Source organism: Hyperolius riggenbachi, chromosome 6 (assembly GCF_040937935.1).
Source record: "Hyperolius riggenbachi isolate aHypRig1 chromosome 6, aHypRig1.pri, whole genome shotgun sequence".
NCBI classification, from domain to species: Eukaryota; Metazoa; Chordata; class Amphibia; order Anura; family Hyperoliidae; genus Hyperolius; species Hyperolius riggenbachi.
In genome coordinates, this window is record NC_090651.1 from 32206134 (window position 1) to 32224900 (window position 18767).

Here is an 18767-nt window from a genome sequence, read left to right on the forward strand (position 1 = left end):
CGGAACAGACAGCCTATAATGTGCAGCACATTGCAGCCAGTATGTGTGCTCTACACATATCTGCAGTGGCGTAGCTAAGGAGCTGTGGGCCCCGATGCAAGTTTTACAATGGGGCCCCCCAAGCACTCTATACCTAACAATTGATGCGGCGCACCAAAACCTGCCAATGGCAACTACAGTGTCAGAGGTGCAAGAAGGGGATGGGGAACAGTTTGTTAATGGTTACCACTGTTCAAGGTATCTATAGAAGTGATTATTAGGCGCACAGGACCAATAGAGAGCTAATACTGTAGTTGAGGGAGGGCCCTTCAGGGCCCCTCTGGCCCAAGGGCCCCGATGCGGTCGCTACCTCTGCACCCCCTATTGCTACGCCCCTGCATATCTGGCAGTGGCACCCATGTCCCCTCTACCTGTCCCTGCAAGGCTGGCTCCCCTGAGTCCCCTCCAACAGAGCAATCCATCTCTGCTCTGCTTCCAGGACCCCGCTGCCCGCTGAGAGGGGGCGTGTTGCACCTGGCCCCGCCCCTTTTTCGGTCCGAATCACTCATTTTGATGATTTGGATGATTCGACTCACAAAATAGATTCGGATCAAAGATCCGAATCGTTCATGATCCGGACAACACTAGTGTGCAATGCAGGCAGCGGTGTGAAACCTAGTAAATAATAATATACATAGGAAATTGAATCACTGTGTATATTTGCAGATGGTAAGGCTCTGGTCACACATAAATCTGTACATGTCCAGTCCTGTCAGTTTTGCATCCGTTTTCTATCAGTTTTAAATGACATGATTGTGAGGAACTAGACACCTTTTATATGTGAACACATCCATAGAAAAATCTATACAAACTGACAGGACTGGACCAGAAATGTACACTGTGTGAACCCAGCCATAGGAAACATATTAAAATGATGCCAGCAATAAGGCAGGACAGACTGCACAGTCAGTTAGCCTGCACTGGAGAGGCCTTACAGCGCATGCGCAGTACAAAAAAAAATCGCGAGTTAATCTGTAAAGTTTGGAAACGAAGAGGGTAGAACTTCCCCGCCCACTTTGCTGTCTGAAGATCACAGCAGCCGCCCAAATGATGGGAGAGGGGGCGGGGTCTTACAACTACCGTCATCTTATTCCATCCACTCCTATCTGCCCGCCCAGCCTAGTCACGGCGCTTTCTTGTTGCCATTGCTACCGCCAGCCGCGTTTCCCGTACTCTCCCTACGCACTGCGCACGCTTTTGTACAGAACAATAAAGTTGTGCGCGGCTGAAGTGACAGCCCAGGCAAGATGGCGGCGTCCTTACTGGGCTCCTTGCTGCGGGGCGCCCGACAGGTGAGGTCACGGGGAGCGCTGCGGGGTGGATATATTGCTGTGTGAAGGGAGACATGTCAGTGCAGCCTGTGTGAGGAGACGTATCAGCCCTCTATCTGCCAGCCTGGTGCGCAAAACGGGCCAGCTGTGCTGCATGGCACTTTTCAGTGATGGGATAGAACAGGGGTCAGGAGAAACCTTTTTGGCCGTGAGAGATATAAATGCCACATATTTTAAAAAGGAATTCCGTGAGAGCCATACAAAATGTTTCAAACTGGGACAGTGCCCACTCATGTCCCTGTGGCCATGGTGATGTGTGCACAGTTGATCCTCCTGGCAGCGGAAGTGTCAGACACGTCTTCAGCTTCTCTTGGGTTTTTAGCAACATCAGCAATTTCCCGGAGAGCCAGACAGGAGAAATACTGACCAACAGCTTGTACAATTAGTTAGCTGACTTGGGGGTTGATTCACTTTGTAGGACGAGATCCCCGCACTGTGACCAAATAGACTGCCTGTCAAAAGACAGGCAGCCTTTTGGCTAATCAAAGTGTGGGAATCTCGTCCTAAAATGTCACTGGACCTGACAGGGCTCAGAGTGGGACAATTGACGCATCCGTTAGTTTTGGGGTAGCACAAGTAAGTTAGTAGTGCACGCTTCAGCAGTAGCATGCCTACTTTGAAAATTGTACTTGCGCTGCCACACTAAGATGCGCTGCTTGTGCTAGCTGATTAGTGGTCCATTCCCTCTTTTGCCTAAATTGGAGGGGGCAGCATGAACTCAGTGTAGCCGATAGAGGGACACCTGTACTGGAGAAGCATTCTGGGGCGTTGAGCTCACATGTGACGTCAGCTCAGCTGTCAATGGGCTCTATTCACAACCATTTTCTGCTTGCGGAAAACTACTTGCTGGAAATTTGTGACCAAAATAAGACCATTGACATTCACAATATTTCCGCACGCGGAAAATGTTCGTTAAAAGTGTGCAAATTATGTGGAAAATTACAGCAAAAGAACCAAATTCTAAATGAAAACGGGCGCATTATTTCTGTCTTAAAGAGAAACCGTGACCAAGAATTGAACTTCATCCCCATCAGTAGCTTATACCCCCTTTCCCATGAGAAATATTTTCCTTTTCACAAACTGATCATCATGGGGCTCTGTATGGCTAATGTTATGGTGAAACCCCTCCCACAGGAAACTGTGAGGACCATGGTCCTGGCAGTTTCCCGTCTGTGAACCTTGTTGCCTTGTGGAAAATAGCTGTTTATAGCGTTTCCAACTGCCAAAAAACCAAGCAGCAGCTACTTCCACTGACCTCACCTGTCGGCAGTAAAAATGTCACCATGTGATAAATGTCAGAATGTAAATCAGGGAGTGGAAAGCTTTTACAATGGGCACACACTGACTAAATAGTTTATACAGAATTATTGTAAAAATTAAGTACTTTTTTTTATTACATTGTGATCACTGGAGTTCCTCTTTAAGTGCTGTGTTTGCTGGACTTAGAAAAAAAAAATTGGGGGTGAGGAACATTTTTTTTTTTTAATCTTTCACCACATGCCTGATTGTGAATAGAGCCCATTGTGTCATCACAATCAGAAAAGGATCACGATGAAATGGGACTCGACAAAGTACTAGCCTTTACTTCCATCGTTTTTTTTGATAAGCTGTGGTGGGAGAATAGTAAGAGAAGGTGGCAGCTGGGCCCTTTGATGTCCAGTAGGCCTCAGGTAGTTGCCTAGGTTGCCTTTTGGGTGATTCTGTACTGATTAGATCAGTGCAAGCTGAAGTATGACCGCATGTTATTGTTGCAAAGTGACCTGAACTCAGATTTCTTTATACTCTAACCTTATTCATGCCCTTTAATATTAATCCAAGCTTCAAGGGACAATGAGCTCATGAGATAGATATTTGTTAAACTAATCCTAAATAGAACTTTCCTGGAGTCCCTAAATATTAAAGGAATCCAAGCACCTCCGGTTGACTTTAAATGGAGTCTGGAGGCTTAGGTGCTGTGTTTGCTGCTGTTTACCGCAAGTTTAATGTCTGTTTACGGGTGTTACCACACTTTTTTTCCGCAATATACCCGCATGCGGAAAATTTTAGTGAATGTGGAAAAAATGCGGACATTACTGCTGGCGGCAATTTAACATGACAATTGTTTCGGGGCTACGGAGAGTCCCCTTCGTCCAACAATTAAAAAAAAATGCATTAGTCTGGAGGTTGCATGTGATATGTGCTGTACTGGCTGCCTTTTTCCTGGACCACTACATCCCCATCAGTTTAGTGAGGCTATATAGTTTAGTGCTGTCAGTGGTATTGGGGGGACAGAGCATGAAGAGGAGAACTTGGTATGTCTGCCGTAGTAGCACTGAAGTAGAGGGGGTGGGTCCTAAGGAGATGATTGTGGCAGGTATCCCCATTTTATGTAAACATTGCATTCCCCTGTTCATGTTTGTAGTGACGTAATTTGCGCATTCTAATTCTTTTTAAAAAATCAATTAACCCATCGCACTCACGCATGCAAATGTTCAAACAAATGCATTCACAGATTCACTCATCCAGGCACAACTGTTGTCCCTACAGCTAAGTTAAAAGCCGGGGTCTTAGTTCACAGAAGATGCATTCTTATGCTTAGTCACCTATACTGCGCAGAAGTACTTAGGTAAACATTAGTGTCCTAACTCTGGCCCTGTAACATGCATAGTGCAGACATGCAAACATTCATTGCATCAAACCTATCAATGGATTAGGAGCACACATCCTGACGTCCTTTCCTGGGACAGATAGTGCATCTTACCAATCGCACAAGGGAGCTAACGTAATGTATCCATGTGCACCATGCACATACACCAGCATAAGCTGTGTGCATGCTGACAAACACATACAGGGGAAGGAGGGAGTGCACTTATTCTTTTTAGTTAGCCAATAAATGGTATCATCCTGATTTAAAACTTTTCTCTCTATGTATTTTGTAAATGTTTGTGCACAGCTGCTTCCTTGGCCGTCTGCAGCCCACACAAATCCAGTGAGGAGCTACTATGTAGACTGGCGAATGTGGCGGGATGTGAAGAGGAGGAAAATGGCGTACGAATATGCAGATGAAAGATTACGGATCAATGCCATCAGGAAGAACACAATCTTGCCTAAGGAACTTCGGGTACCTGACCGCTTCTTTGTGCATTCATTGTGAAAAGATGGTTTCTCACAATTTCAGTGTTTTCCTAGGAGAGTTATGGCCGGTTCACACTTGCTCAAAAAACCGTACCTGTTCAGGATCTTTTTTTTATGCTTTGCTTAAACGCAGGAAGCAGATGCTATGTTATAAATAGGATCTGCTTCCACTTGTTACAAAACACAGATTCGTGTACCGCGGTACGCAATGCTTACAGGCCGTCGTGATCGATGCAGGAGCGGACGCGGAACAGTCAGGTGTATTTATTGCATGCGGATGCAGAACGAACGGTACGCATCCGCCTGTTTCTGTTCTGCATCCGCTCAAGTGTGAACCGGCCGAAAAGAGGCAGCCACTGATCTATAGTGAATGTGTGTCCATCTGTTTATGAAACAAAACTCAGGAGCTGTAAATTTTGACCTCTAATCGCACCTCAGTGCAATTCAGATGGGCAACCCATTGTAAGTATAGGCAGTGTTTCCCCGCCCCTCTTGTATACTGGAAAACACTGCTGATTTGTTCTGAATTTGGCCCTAGTGGAAACAGTCTCTTAGTAAGCTGCGTTCTCATTGGCCAATCGGTGAAAGCATTATTGATCAGTGGTCACAGCTGATAGTAGGAGCATCTTGGTGAGAAAGGAATAGGTGATTTACCAACCTGGTCTAAATCTTATGACAGGTACACACAACGCAATTGTAAAATCAACGGATTGAATCGATTTCCTGCATGTCTGATCTGTTCCTGATCCAGAATGAATTAGATTTTCAGATCGTTTCTGCTCAAAATCGATCCCGCCCTCAATCAGGGGAAAATCAGGCATGTTGGAAATTATCAACTCGACCCATCAATCTGACAGGAAGTTGTGTTGTGTGTACCAGGCATTAGGGTACATACACACATCCAATTTTGATTGTCCAATCGCTGACCAATTTTACCACCTCCATGTAGTATGAGGGTGAACAGACTGTGAAAACTATTAACAGATAGTGCAGGTAAGCGCTACATGGAAGTGATAATATTGCCGAGTCAAAATTGGATGTGTGTGCAAGGCTTTACTTCACTAAAAGATGGCCGCACGCTCGCCTTAAAGGATACCTGAAGTGACATGATGAGATAGACATGTGTATGTACCAGTGCCTAGCACACAAATAACTAGGCTGTGTTCCTTTTTTTCTTTCTCTGCCTGAAAGAGTTACAGTGGCTTGCAAAAGTATTCGGCCCCCTTGAAGTTTTCCACATTTTGTCACATTACTGTCACAAACATGAAACAATTTTATTGGAATTCCACGTGAAAGACCAATACAAAGTGGTGTACATGTGAGAAGTGGAACGAAAATCATACATGATTCCAAACATTTATTTACAAATAAATAACTGCAAAGTGGGGTGTGCGTAATTATTCAGCCCCCTTTGGTCTGAGTGCAGTCAGTTGCCCATAGACATTGCCTAATGAGTGCTAATGACTAAATAGAGTGCACCTGTGTGTAATCTAATGTCATTACAAATACAGCTGCTCTGTGACAGCCTCAGAGGTTGTCTAAGTGAATATTGGGAGCAACAATACCATGAAGTCCAAAGAACACACCAGACAGGTCAGGGATCAAGTTATTGAGAAATTTAAAGCAGGCTTAGGCTACAAAAAGATTTCCAAAGCCTTGAACATCCCACGGAGCACTGTTCAAGTGATCATTCAGAAATGGAAGGAGTATGGCACAACTGTAAACCTACCAAGACAAGGCTGTGTACTTAAACTCACAGGCCAAACAAGTAGAGCGCTGATCAGAAATGCAGTCAAGAGGCCCATGGTGACTCTGGACGAGCTGCAGAGATCTACAGCTCAGGTGGGGGAATCTGTCCATAGGACAACTATTAGTTGTGCACTGCACAAAGTTGGCTCTTATGGAAGAGTGACAAGAAGAAAGCCATTGCTAACAGAAAAATATAAGAAGTCCCGTTTGCAGTTTTCCCCAAGCTATGTGGGGGACACAGCAAACATGTGGAAGAAGGTGCTCTGGCCGGTTGAGACCAAAATGGAACTTTTTGGCCAAAATGCAAAACGCTATGTGTGGCAGAAAACTAACACTGCACATCACTAAGAACACACCATCCCCACTGTCAAATATGGTGGTGGCAGCATCATGCTCTGGGGTTGCTTCTCTTCAGCAGGAACAGGGAAGCTGGTCAGAGCTGATGGGAAGATGGATGAAGCCAAATACAGGGCAATCTTGGAAGAAAACCTCTTGGAGACTGCAAAAGACTTGAGACTGGGGCGGAGGTTCACCTTCCAGCAGGACAACGGCCCTAAACATAAAGCCAGGGCAACAATGGAATGGTTTGAAACAAAACATATCCATGTGTTAGAATGGCCCAGTTAAAGTCCAGATCTAAATCCAATCGAGAATCTGTGGCAAGATCTGAAAACTGCTGTTCACAAACACTGTCCATCTAATCTGACTGAGCTGGAGCTGTTTTGCAAAGAAGAATGGGCAAGGATTTCAGTCTCTAGATGTGCAAAGCTGGTAGAGACATACCCTAAAAGACTGGCAGCTGTAATTGCAGCAAAAGGTGGTTCTACAAAGTATTGACTCAGGGGGCTGAATAATTACGCACACCCCACTTTGCAGTTATTGATTTGTAAAAAATGTTTGGAATAATGTATGATTTTCGTTCCACTTCTCACGTGTACACCACTTTGTATTGGTCTTTCACGTGGAATTCCAATAAAATTGATTCAGGTTTGTGGCAGTAATGTGACAAAATGTGGAAAACGGCTATATGGCCAGCAGGGGGCACCAGCGTGCAGGATATACCCTCTCATCTGCCCCCCTCCTAACTAATCTGCATGGGAATCTACATTAAAATTTAAAAACAATAATGGTGCACAAGCCAGCCTGGGGCCCCAGGAACTCTCACTGCCCGGGGCCCCAGAACCAGCATGCAACACCATATGTGAGCGCAGCCAAGCCCTGGATCTGCCACACCCAGGAGCTTGTCCCCAACTGCTCTGAAACTTACCAAACACACAGGAGAAACTCACTTCCCAAACAGTTCTCTGCTGCTTATATAGAGCCTGCAGGCTGCTTGTAAGCCAATCAAGAAGTGCACATACACATGACACCTAGTCTGCAGTGATTGATTCAAACAGAAGCTGAGCTACTCAGCTAGTCATAGGAGAGGGTTTCAGTTGCATATAGACAATGGCTATATGGCCAGCAGGGGGCACCAGCGTGCAGGATATACCCTCTCATCTGCCCCCCTCCTAACTAATCTGCATGGGAATCTACATTAAAATTTAAAAACAATAATGGTGCACAAGCCAGCCTGGGGCCCCAGGAACTCTCACTGCCCGGGGCCCCAGAACCAGCATGCAACACCATATGTGAGCGCAGCCAAGCCCTGGATCTGCCACACCCAGGAGCTTGTCCCCAACTGCTCTGAAACTTACCAAACACACAGGAGAAACTCACTTCCCAAACAGTTCTCTGCTGCTTATATAGAGCCTGCAGGCTGCTTGTAAGCCAATCAAGAAGTGCACATACACATGACACCTAGTCTGCAGTGATTGATTCAAACAGAAGCTGAGCTACTCAGCTAGTCATAGGAGAGGAGAGTCATAGGTATATCCTGCACGCTGGTGCCCCCTGCTGGCCATATAGCCATTGTCTATATGCAACTGAAACCCTCTCCTATGACTAGCTGAGTAGCTCAGCTTCTGTTTGAATCAATCACTGCAGACTAGGTGTCATGTGTATGTGCACTTCTTGATTGGCTTACAAGCAGCCTGCAGGCTCTATATAAGCAGCAGAGAACTGTTTGGGAAGTGAGTTTCTCCTGTGTGTTTGGTAAGTTTCAGAGCAGTTGGGGACAAGCTCCTGGGTGTGGCAGATCCAGGGCTTGGCTGCGCTCACATATGGTGTTGCATGCTGGTTCTGGGGCCCCGGGCAGTGAGAGTTCCTGGGGCCCCAGGCTGGCTTGTGCACCATTATTGTTTTTAAATTTTAATGTAGATTCCCATGCAGATTAGTTAGGAGGGGGGCAGATGAGAGGGTATATCCTGCACGCTGGTGCCCCCTGCTGGCCATATAGCCATTGTCTATATGCAACTGAAACCCTCTCCTATGACTAGCTGAGTAGCTCAGCTTCTGTTTGAATCAATCACTGCAGACTAGGTGTCATGTGTATGTGCACTTCTTGATTGGCTTACAAGCAGCCTGCAGGCTCTATATAAGCAGCAGAGAACTGTTTGGGAAGTGAGTTTCTCCTGTGTGTTTGGTAAGTTTCAGAGCAGTTGGGGACAAGCTCCTGGGTGTGGCAGATCCAGGGCTTGGCTGCGCTCACATATGGTGTTGCATGCTGGTTCTGGGGCCCCGGGCAGTGAGAGTTCCTGGGGCCCCAGGCTGGCTTGTGCACCATTATTGTTTTTAAAAATGTGGAAAACTTCAAGGGGGCTGAATACTTTGGCAAGCCACTGTAAATATCAGGTATGTAAGTGGCTGACTCAGTCCTGACTTCGACAGGAAGTGACTACAGTGTGACCCTCACTGATAAGAAATTCCAACTATAAAACATTTTCCTAGCAGAAAATGGCTTCTGAGTGCAGGAAAGAGATAAAAAGGGGAATTTCTTATCCGTGACGGTCACACTGTAGTCACTTCCTGTCTGAGTCTGGACTGAGTCATCCACTTAGATACCTGATATTTAACTCTTTCAGGCAGAGAAAGAAAAAAAGGAACACAGCATAGTTATTTGTGTGCTATGCACTGTACATACCCATGTCTATCACATGTCACTTCGGGTATCCTTTAACCTCCTTGGCGGTAACCCCGTGTGTGACACGGGGTAAGCCGCCGGAGGGTGCCGCTCAGGCCCTGCTGGGCCGATTTTCATAATTTTTGCTTTGCTGGACGCAGCTAGCACTTTGCTAGCTGCGCCAGCACTCTGATCGCCGCCGGCCCCTGCCCGATCGCCGCTATCTGCTGCGGCGCGGGCCCCCCCCCCCTCCAGACCCCAGCGCTGCCTGGCCAATCAGTGCCAGGCAGCGCCGAGGGGTGGCCCGGGACTCCCAATGACGTCCCGACGTCAGTGACGTCATCCCGCCCCGTCGCCATGGCGACGGGGGAAGCCCTCCAGGAAATCCCGTTCTATGAACGGGATTTCCTGATCGGAGATCGCCGAAGGCGATCGAAGCGGGCGGGGGGATGCCGCTCAGCAGCGGCTATCATGTAGCGAGCCCTCGGCTCGCTACATGATAAAAAAAAAAATTTTTTTTAAAAAAACTGCTGCGCTCCCTCCTGGCGGTATTTTTCATACCGCCAAGGAGGTTAACAGAGAAAAGCAAGAGCTTTAGGACAACCATAAATCCTCAGTTCAGCTTTGTTTTCTTATGTATAGGATATTAAATTTGCATTAATCAGCAATGTACAAAGTTCTGTGTCTGAACCTTTAGCAATACATATGTCACAACATGCACGCTGTATTCTATAGTTATAGTTCTATTTCCTGTTGAGCTGAGAGTTTTACTGGATCATCAGCTGTCAGAACTCCTCTCTCTGTCCTATCATCACCCTGTGTGCTCCCCGCCTACTCCCTCCCTGTGCTGCTGAGAGATTTACACTTTATAGCCAGCACTACAGTTACAACTCAGCAGTCTTATCTTTCTGTCTCTGCTGAGTTTGTAAAAAAAAAAAGTTTTCAAACCTTACCTGGTGTCCTAAAACATTTTATTTTTTTTTAAGTGAGATAATTCCTATTTATTTATTATTTTTTTTTATTGCAGGTAGAGAGGGTGATAAAAGATGCATATTGATTTTATTGTACAAACACAATGGGGAGAGTGTGCACAGAATCAAATGCCTTATTAGTCACAGAGCATGGCAAGAATGTGAGACTGATGAGCTGCAGTGTCACAAATAAATATGTGCTGCCAGGAACCAAAATGGCAGTACACAAAGCATAGCACAATGTGCAGCAAAGCTCCAGCACTTGTGAAGCTGCTCTTTAGCCTCCTAATAATACAGTTTTTTAAAAGGACACAATGTATCACTTCTTTAAGGTTCATACAGTGCAGGTAGTCACCCAACTTACAAATGACCTGCTAAAAATTAAAAAAAAAAAAGTTTTTTTATAATCCGATTTTTAAAAAATCAGTTTTATTGTGAAGTTGTCTGGATTTGTGTTATCTGCTTGCTTCTGTATAAGATGTGGCCACTGGCTAGCTTATCCTTCCTGTTTTCCCTTTGCAGGAAGTAGCTGATCAGGAGATTGCAGCGCTTCCCAGGGATAGCTGTCCTGTGCGGATCCGGAACCGCTGTGTCCTCACCTCTCGTCCTCGCGGTGTGAAGAGACGCTGGCGGCTTAGCAGAATAGTGTTCCGCCACTTTGCAGACCACAACATGATGTCTGGGGTCCTGAGAGCCCGGTGGTAGCACCAGCTTCACTCCCCACTATTGTATATTTTAGCATTGCATTTTTTTTCTTGCAACAGTTTGTTGTTCATTATTGCAAGACATATTGAAAGGTGATTGTTTTTTTTTTTCTTCTGATAACTTAATAAAATGCTTTTTCATTTACGACAATACTAAGACTACTCTTTTTTTCAGTACACCTGAACTAAGAGGTATATGGAGACTGCCATATTTACTTTAAAGTAGTAGGATTAGCCATACTATGCCAGGGAAAAAAACACACACATATATATATTTAGATAAACACTTGATCTACTTACATAACACATATTGTACTGTCCACATTTTGATTTCAGTGAATGTTATATAGTATAGTAAACTAGATGGCGCTGCTTGACTTATCCCTGTTAATCTTATGCAGAAACAATCCTCCCACCTGCTGCTTCCTTTATTACACTGGTTACTTTACTTTTGAGAATGTTATATAGTAAATTAAGAGAATTCTGTTCCTGGTGGGGGCCATGTCTTTTGTCCACAGTTTAGACTAAATCCTGATGTCATTTCTGTCCTTTTATTTTTTTTCTTTTGTCCTCCAATTGCTGAGTCATTTCAGCCTTGCTTGTAAACACAAGTGAGCAGAGGATCATGTTTCAGATAAGCAGCTGGCAGGGAAATAAAGGGTAGAGGAGGAATATATTATAGATACAAAGAACCCCCAGCATGCAACTGTTTGGCACTGACTACTAAAGGGCGAGTGCTCCAAAAGTATGTGATAACTCCAAATCATAACAGCAGAAAAAGTTTTGAATGCAGGATTAGCATCTTTATCACTTAATGCACTCAGACCAGTTGCTGTTGAAATTTGATTTTTATGGTGACACGCTTTAAAGTAGACCTGAACTCTTGCACAGGGCAGAATTAAAACATGGAGAAATGCACTCTGTATATATTTAGGGCTTGTTTCCACTGTTGCGACGCGATTTCGGCCGCATTCCGACGCTTGTAAAAACGCATGCGGATGCGTTTCCACATGCGTTTTTACCCGCGATTTCGCCTGCGATTTCGCATGGCAGGGTGCCATGCGAAATTAACCATGACACTGCCAGGGCTAAATAAAATTGAAAAAGGTGCGAAATCGCGGGTAAAAACGCATGTAACAAACGCTTTTTACTATTAAATACATTAGCGGCGATTCGCACGGATTCCCGACACAGGCGAAATTGTTGGCTCTTTTGTGCGTTTTTTTCACGCTGAAAAAAACGCACCTCAACAACGCTACAGTGGAAACAGGCCCATCCACTTGCATTACATGTGCGGATCTGCATGCGTTGGACGCATGCAGATTCGCGATAGTGGAAACGAGCCCTCAGAGAGTTTAGCCTGTCTTATCCTCCCTCATTTGTGTATAATCACACAAGTTGTCATTTGATCTCTCCCTGTGTCACATGACTGCCATAGCAGATAAGCTCATTTGAAAGCACAGGCTGTTAATATGTCTGCTTCCATGAAAGCAGGAAGTAGAAACAGTGCAGATTTATTTGAGGATTTGTATCAGCAGTAACAAATGTTTTTCTTTAAAGTTTATTATGCTGTTGCGTATCTTAGAGCAGAGAGGAAGTTCTGAGTTCAGGTCCGCTTTAAAACAATACCAGTTGCAGTCTTGTTCCTTTTGGCTGCAGTAGTGTCTGAATCACACTCCAGAAACAAGCATGCAGCTAATCTTTTCAGATTTGCAGGGATGAGCAACCCGAAAGGAAAAAGTGCGGTGGTCATGTGAATTGGAACGCAGCGTGGGACAGATTAAACCAGAAGGCTCCTGGGTAGGTTTAACCCTCCCGCGACAACAATGTTAAATCTTAGTTCAGCCCATGACTTAAAGGGAAGGTTCAGGGACTATACGAAAAAAAATAAAAATCCCCATCCACTTACCTGGGGCTTCCTCCAGCCCGTGGCAGGCAGGAGGTGCCCTTGGCGCCGCTCCGCAGGCTCCCGGTGGTCTCAGGTGGCGCGCCCGACCTGGCCAGGTCGGGCTCTTCTGCGCTCCAAGGCCCGGCACTTCTGCGTCCCACGCCGGCGCTCTGACGTCATCGGACGTCCTCCGGGCTGTACTGTGCAGGCGCAGTACAGCCCGGAGGACGTCCGATGACGTCAGAGCGCCGGCGTGGGACGCAGAAGTGCCGGGCCTTGGAGCGCAGAAGAGCCTGGCCGCCGGCCTGGCCAGGTCGGGCGCGCCACCGGAGACCACCGGGAGCCTGCGGAGCGGCGCCGAGGGCACCTCCTGCCTGCCACGGGCTAGAGGAAGCCCCAGGTAAGTGGATGGGGATTTTTATTTTTTTCGTATAGTCCCTGAACCTTCCCTTTAAGTGGCGTAACTATAGTGACTGTGAGGGACCCAGTCACTATTTTTGCCTTAGCCTGAATGAAGAGGCGCTAGTGTTCCTGTGCACGATTGCAGTAGGGGGGGGCCTGATCACAGTGCTAGATTGCCAGGACACAGGACGACGGAAAAGCCACGTTAGGATCCAGAGACTTCCCCCTGCCGAGGCATGTAACCCCCCCATAGGGTTTTTTCATTACAGGTTCTCTAACTACTTGCTGAAGGCATCACACCGATAGGCATGGACACGGCAGCAGCTCAGGACCACCTAAGGGCCCGTTCACACCTGAGCGGGAATCGCGCGATTCCCGCTCATGGCAAATCCGCTAGCGTTTCTGCAAGAACCGCTACACAATGTAGCGAGTGGCAGTGTTCTCACTGCCGCGATTGCGGTTAGCGATAACTGCAAACGCGCTGCATGCAGCAGTTTGCCGGCGACGAGCGTTCCGCGATTTGCGATCGTGATTAGCGTGCAGAGCACGCTAATCGCAATCGCTCCAAAACAGCCGTAGTGTCCAGTGATTTTTCCACACTAATCGTGGGAAAATCACTCCCGCAAATCGCCAACGTTCTGCGATTTTAAGTGTAAACGGGCCCTAACACCGATTGGCGTAAGGTCCTGTGGACCTGTTTTGCAGGAGATCATGTTCACTGATGCACACACCTCTCCGCTTGGCAAGCGGAGCTCCACCTTCCATCTCCCAGCAGCGATCGCTGCTAGGAGACTGTTAGACGGCGAAACAGTCTTCACTCCACACAGCGATGCGATCTAAGGCAGCGCTGTACTGGGGACAGCAGTCTTGACACAGCTGTCCCCTCCAGAGGCTCGGGGGGGGGGGGGGGGGGGGGGGCGATCAGCTTTCATAAGCTGAAGAGCCTATGACAGCCGATCACGGTGATTAGCTGAAGGGAGGGGCATGTAATACACATTTTTATTCTGAAAATAAAATATTTGCTTCCCCCCGAAAAAAAACATTGGGGTGATCAGACTCCACCAACAGAAAGCTAATGGGGGAAAAAAAAAAAAAAAAACTTGTGTGCTGACATGTGCGGCCCTGCAACATGGCCTTAAAGCTGCAATGGCCAATTTATTAAAAACTGGCCTGGTCTTTAGGGGGGGTTTAACACTGCAGTCCTCAAGTGGTTACAGAGACCAACAATATTTTCAGCCTCATTTCTCCTATCCCACAAGTTCCTATACCTGTTCTAATGTGCTCTGGCTTACTGCAGCCTTTTCTAATTGCACTGTCTCTCTAATGCTGGGTACACACTGAGATTTGATGGTCGATTCACTGTCAGATCGATTTCCAACATGTCTGATTTGCTTTCCAATTGATTTCTATTAACTTTAACAGGAAATCGATTGCAAAGCAAATGGGACATGTTGGAAATAATTGATCTGACAGTAAATAGACCATAAACTGTGTGTACCCAGCATAATATATCTTATCTTTGTCGACCCAGGGAGGAAATAGCTACCTCTGCTGCGATAGGCACAAATTGAGAGGTTGCTGCAAAGAACGTTAGGTCTTGTTAGCTTGCGGATATATGTTGTTGAAAAATTAAACTTTTGTGAGAGCGAATGTTCTTGTGATGTTTTTGTGTGTGCCACAGACACTGCATATACAGTCCTGTCTGTCGCAGCTGGCCCTTGCTAATTGCTGTACTGTGCCAGGCCCAGCACAATCAGTGCATACCTTTCACTGCACATTGTATACCTGTCAGTGCATATCTTTTACTTGAATGGATGGCAGACTTGCCCTCTATAACAGATTCTCGTTGTAGGATTTCAAGTGTATTTGTCTCATACAGCAGTCAGTGTATACACTTCACCTCTCTTCCTCCCTTCCCCCCCCCCCCCCCTTGCAAAGAAACGAAACGAAAATCCCTTTTTACAGGGACGGACTAGCATAAACGAATATATAATCGATCTGAACAGCCATCAAGCCTACCAATGGCTCGATTAGATGGATAAAGAGAGATAATATCAAACATGTTCGATCACTAGTCGTTCGTTTTTGGGGTCTATTAATCGAAACTATAATGAGATTATGACTATTTTCCCATACGTTTTCAACACTCGATTCGTTTACCGAACGAATCGAAGGTTTAAACGAAGGCAAAAACAAACCGTGTATTCCCAGCATTACGAAAGCACGTGATGAAAAAGCACAAACTACAATGGGATTACCACCTGAGGAAAAGCAGCACACAAGCCACACACACCACAGTGGAAGATACCAGGCTGCAATCATTTCTCAAAAAAAAAAAAAAGGGGGGGGGATACCCAAACAGTACTGTTGAAAGGCAAGTGGTGTGATCTCTGGCACACAGAGTTGGGTCAAGGGTCCATCTGACCAGATGCCTGATCTGCAAAGCACAGTCAGGCCTGCCCGAAGACTAAAGTCAGTCCCCCACAACGCATCTGGCTGCAGGCTACTTGATTGCCTTCTCCACCACTACCAACAGGGTCCAGGACTCCAGGTGAATTCCTGAATTAAGCACAGCAGCCGCTATTTTTCTGGTGCGCATGCATGCCTGCAACAAAACGGCATTTACATGTATCAATTACCCTCCATGATCTTGCTGCGGTGAAGAGGCTTGTGCATCACAATGAAGCAATGACCTGAGTGTTGGGGCACACCCAACCCAAGATAAGGTCATTGCTTCATTGTGGACAGACCAAATTTGATCAGCTGGACAGTCACTGTTCTGTCATTGACCATATGGGCTTGAAAACTCCATCATGCACACCACTCCAGCACAGCCATCAATACGCAAACAGCTGTTTGCGGTGCGTTACACAGAGTTTGGTCTGTTGGAAAACCTTACGGTATCTACCTGTAAGATGATCACCAACTCAGTAAAAGGTATAACTTTTACAGCATTGATCAAAAATATTAGGTATAGTGGAGTTCCTTCCCTCTACAACAGTAAAAGTTACAGGTGGTTTCTTTTGGAATAATCTCAAAGCACAGTTTGGATTTATATAAATTTGTATTTTTCAAAATGCAATAGAACACCCAAAAATATGTTCAAGATGTTTGAAGTTCAGTTCCATGACAAACTTTCTTGCAGATATTGAATTGTAGTTCTAAGGTTGGTTAATGTTGCCCATTTCTGAATATCTCTAGTAGTTGCTGAGAGAAAAATATTCAAAAATAATGCTAATAAAATGCTAACTTTGAATATCTTAATAGGCTTAGCCAAATATGCAATGCTAAGAATCACCAGAATATCATATCAGTAAGGCATACCTCTCAATTATCTAGGTCTCACCTCAAGGTAGCTCCTTTTTATATCCAATTTTCAAAAATGGCTGAAAAAAAATTGGAATTTCCCACTGACATTTTTAATCTTGGAATGTTTTGTGCATCATTCAACATTTACAAAGTCTGGAATTTAACTAATAAGGGTGATATCTTAATTGGGTACACACAGGTAGACATCTTGACTACATTATAACCTCCCAATAAGAGAACTGTCAAGACACTGGGTCTCCAAAATTAAAAACATCTCCATCTCCCATATCTATGTTCCATGCTGTATTTGCTTATGACATCTGTGTCTTAATTGGCCTGAGGTATGCCCATTTCTTTCTGAAATGATGTCAGCCATCTTGGCCCACCAAAATACATAGGCCTGTAAACAATATTCAGACTTACAATACTTATTTAAACACTATACTATCGTTAGAGTTATCAAATATTGTAGATACTGATCAGCTATCTAATTCTATATTTTTTTTTTATTAAGAAATTTTCTAAACTTATAAAAGATTACAAAAACCAGATGGCAGTGTACTATTATGCATTAAGCTTTTTAAAAATGCTGACATTTTATAAAAGTCACAATGAACTTCCGTAAGATGGCTGCTATCGTCACTAATTTCAACATAAGATAAAGTAAAAACAATTTCGCTTAGCCTAATTAAATATATTCTGAAGATTGCCATTTGTACTTGTTAAAGCAAGGGTCCCCAAGGTCCCCAAACTTTTTCGGTCAAGGGCCGGGTCAACATACTTCAGACTGCTAAGGGGCCGCAGTATACATAAAATGTAGAACAACATTACATCTTACCTAGGTAAGGTAGACAGTGTCTATTAACATGTGCAGCCCTGATGTCTCCCATTTAACCAGACCATTTTAACATGTGCAGATAGTATGCCCCCAACTTAGCAAGTGCAGATATTGTGACCCTAACAAAGCAAGTCATATGTGAGCCATAATGTCACCAAATGGCCTGCAAAATCCTGCAGTACAATTCGAAGAAGTATTTGTAGGCCAGACAAAGAAGCATACCCAGGTGACAACCTGCCATCCAATTAGACAACTGTGAATGATTGGAAGCAAGTGAATTACTACTTTCTGGCTTCCATGTGAAAGGGTGGTGCCAGCACTGATATTCTATATGTGGGCTGCCAATATTTAAAGAATCAGTGGTCTGCATCTATAATACATTTTATGAGTGAGGGCCGGTAAAAAAGCTTCAGAGGGCTGAATTTGGCCCGCGGGCCTTATTTTGAGGACAACTGTGTTAAAGGAATAACTGTAGCTAGCATATACAGTAGCTGACACTAATTCTTAAAATGCATATAGGCTTATTTGAATCATAGTTAACTAAAAGAAAAACAGGGATCAGTGTGGTTATAACAGAAATCTGACATGTCTTTCAGTGTGAAGCAGTACACCAATTACACTAGCTGATGTATAGACACGCAAGATGTTTTAAAGCACGTTATGCCTCCAATTTAGCAATGCAATTTCTGCCCTTAAAACCCTGCTGTGTGCCAAATCCAGTTTTCTCCAGGACTTTTGGCATTTATCCCACTGCCATGCCCTTCTCCAGGTGTTAGACCCCTTGAAACATCTTTTCCACCACTTGTGGCCAGAAACAGTGGCTTTTTTTTTAACTTCACCTGCCCATTGAAGCCTATTGCAGTTTGTGATGTTCATGAGCCCCAAAATTGGAGGTTCAAGCCATCTCTACCTCGCAGTCCTTGCGCCCCCCCCCCCCCCCCTCAGCAGTATTTGCCAGAATCTGTTAGTTGCCAAACCAGGCATGGAGTGGAAGTGCTCATCCACTCACTTCACGTGTGCAGTTCAGACTCTGCAGTGCTTGAGCATTTCATGAGGCTGGGCAGATAACCAGGGATGGCACAGGAGGGCCCATGACAATGGAGCAGCATCTGAACACTCAAGAGATAGTTAGGCCAGTGTTCCCAACACTGTCCTCAAGGCCCACCAACAGTACATATTTTGTGGAAAGACAGGTGAAGCTTTGTTGACACCAATTACCTCACCTGTGTATGTGGTTTCCTGGAATACATGTACTGTTAGTTGGCCTTGAGGATAGGGTTGGGAACTCTGCTCTAGGCCATCATGGGCTTCATACAGAATTTCTTCCCCAATTCAGGGGCACCAAAGCTTTGAGCTACATTTGTGCACAATTGTATGACTTCTGTCAGAATAGATATGGTCAGCGATATGCAAAGTTACAT

At 45.2% G+C, this 18767-nt stretch overlaps 1 protein-coding gene across 1 annotated transcript; it reads left to right on the forward strand.

Annotated features, from left to right (window-relative positions):
* The first annotated feature begins 1163 nt into the window (after positions 1-1163).
* Positions 1164-11060, forward strand: MRPS14 (mitochondrial ribosomal protein S14). Its single transcript, XM_068242439.1, has 3 exons — positions 1164-1331; positions 4303-4470; positions 10728-11060. The coding sequence occupies exons 1-3, from the start codon at positions 1287-1289 to the stop codon at positions 10908-10910; spliced, it is 396 nt and encodes a 131-aa protein (XP_068098540.1). The 5' UTR covers positions 1164-1286; the 3' UTR covers positions 10911-11060.
* The last annotated feature ends 7707 nt before the right edge of the window (positions 11061-18767 follow it).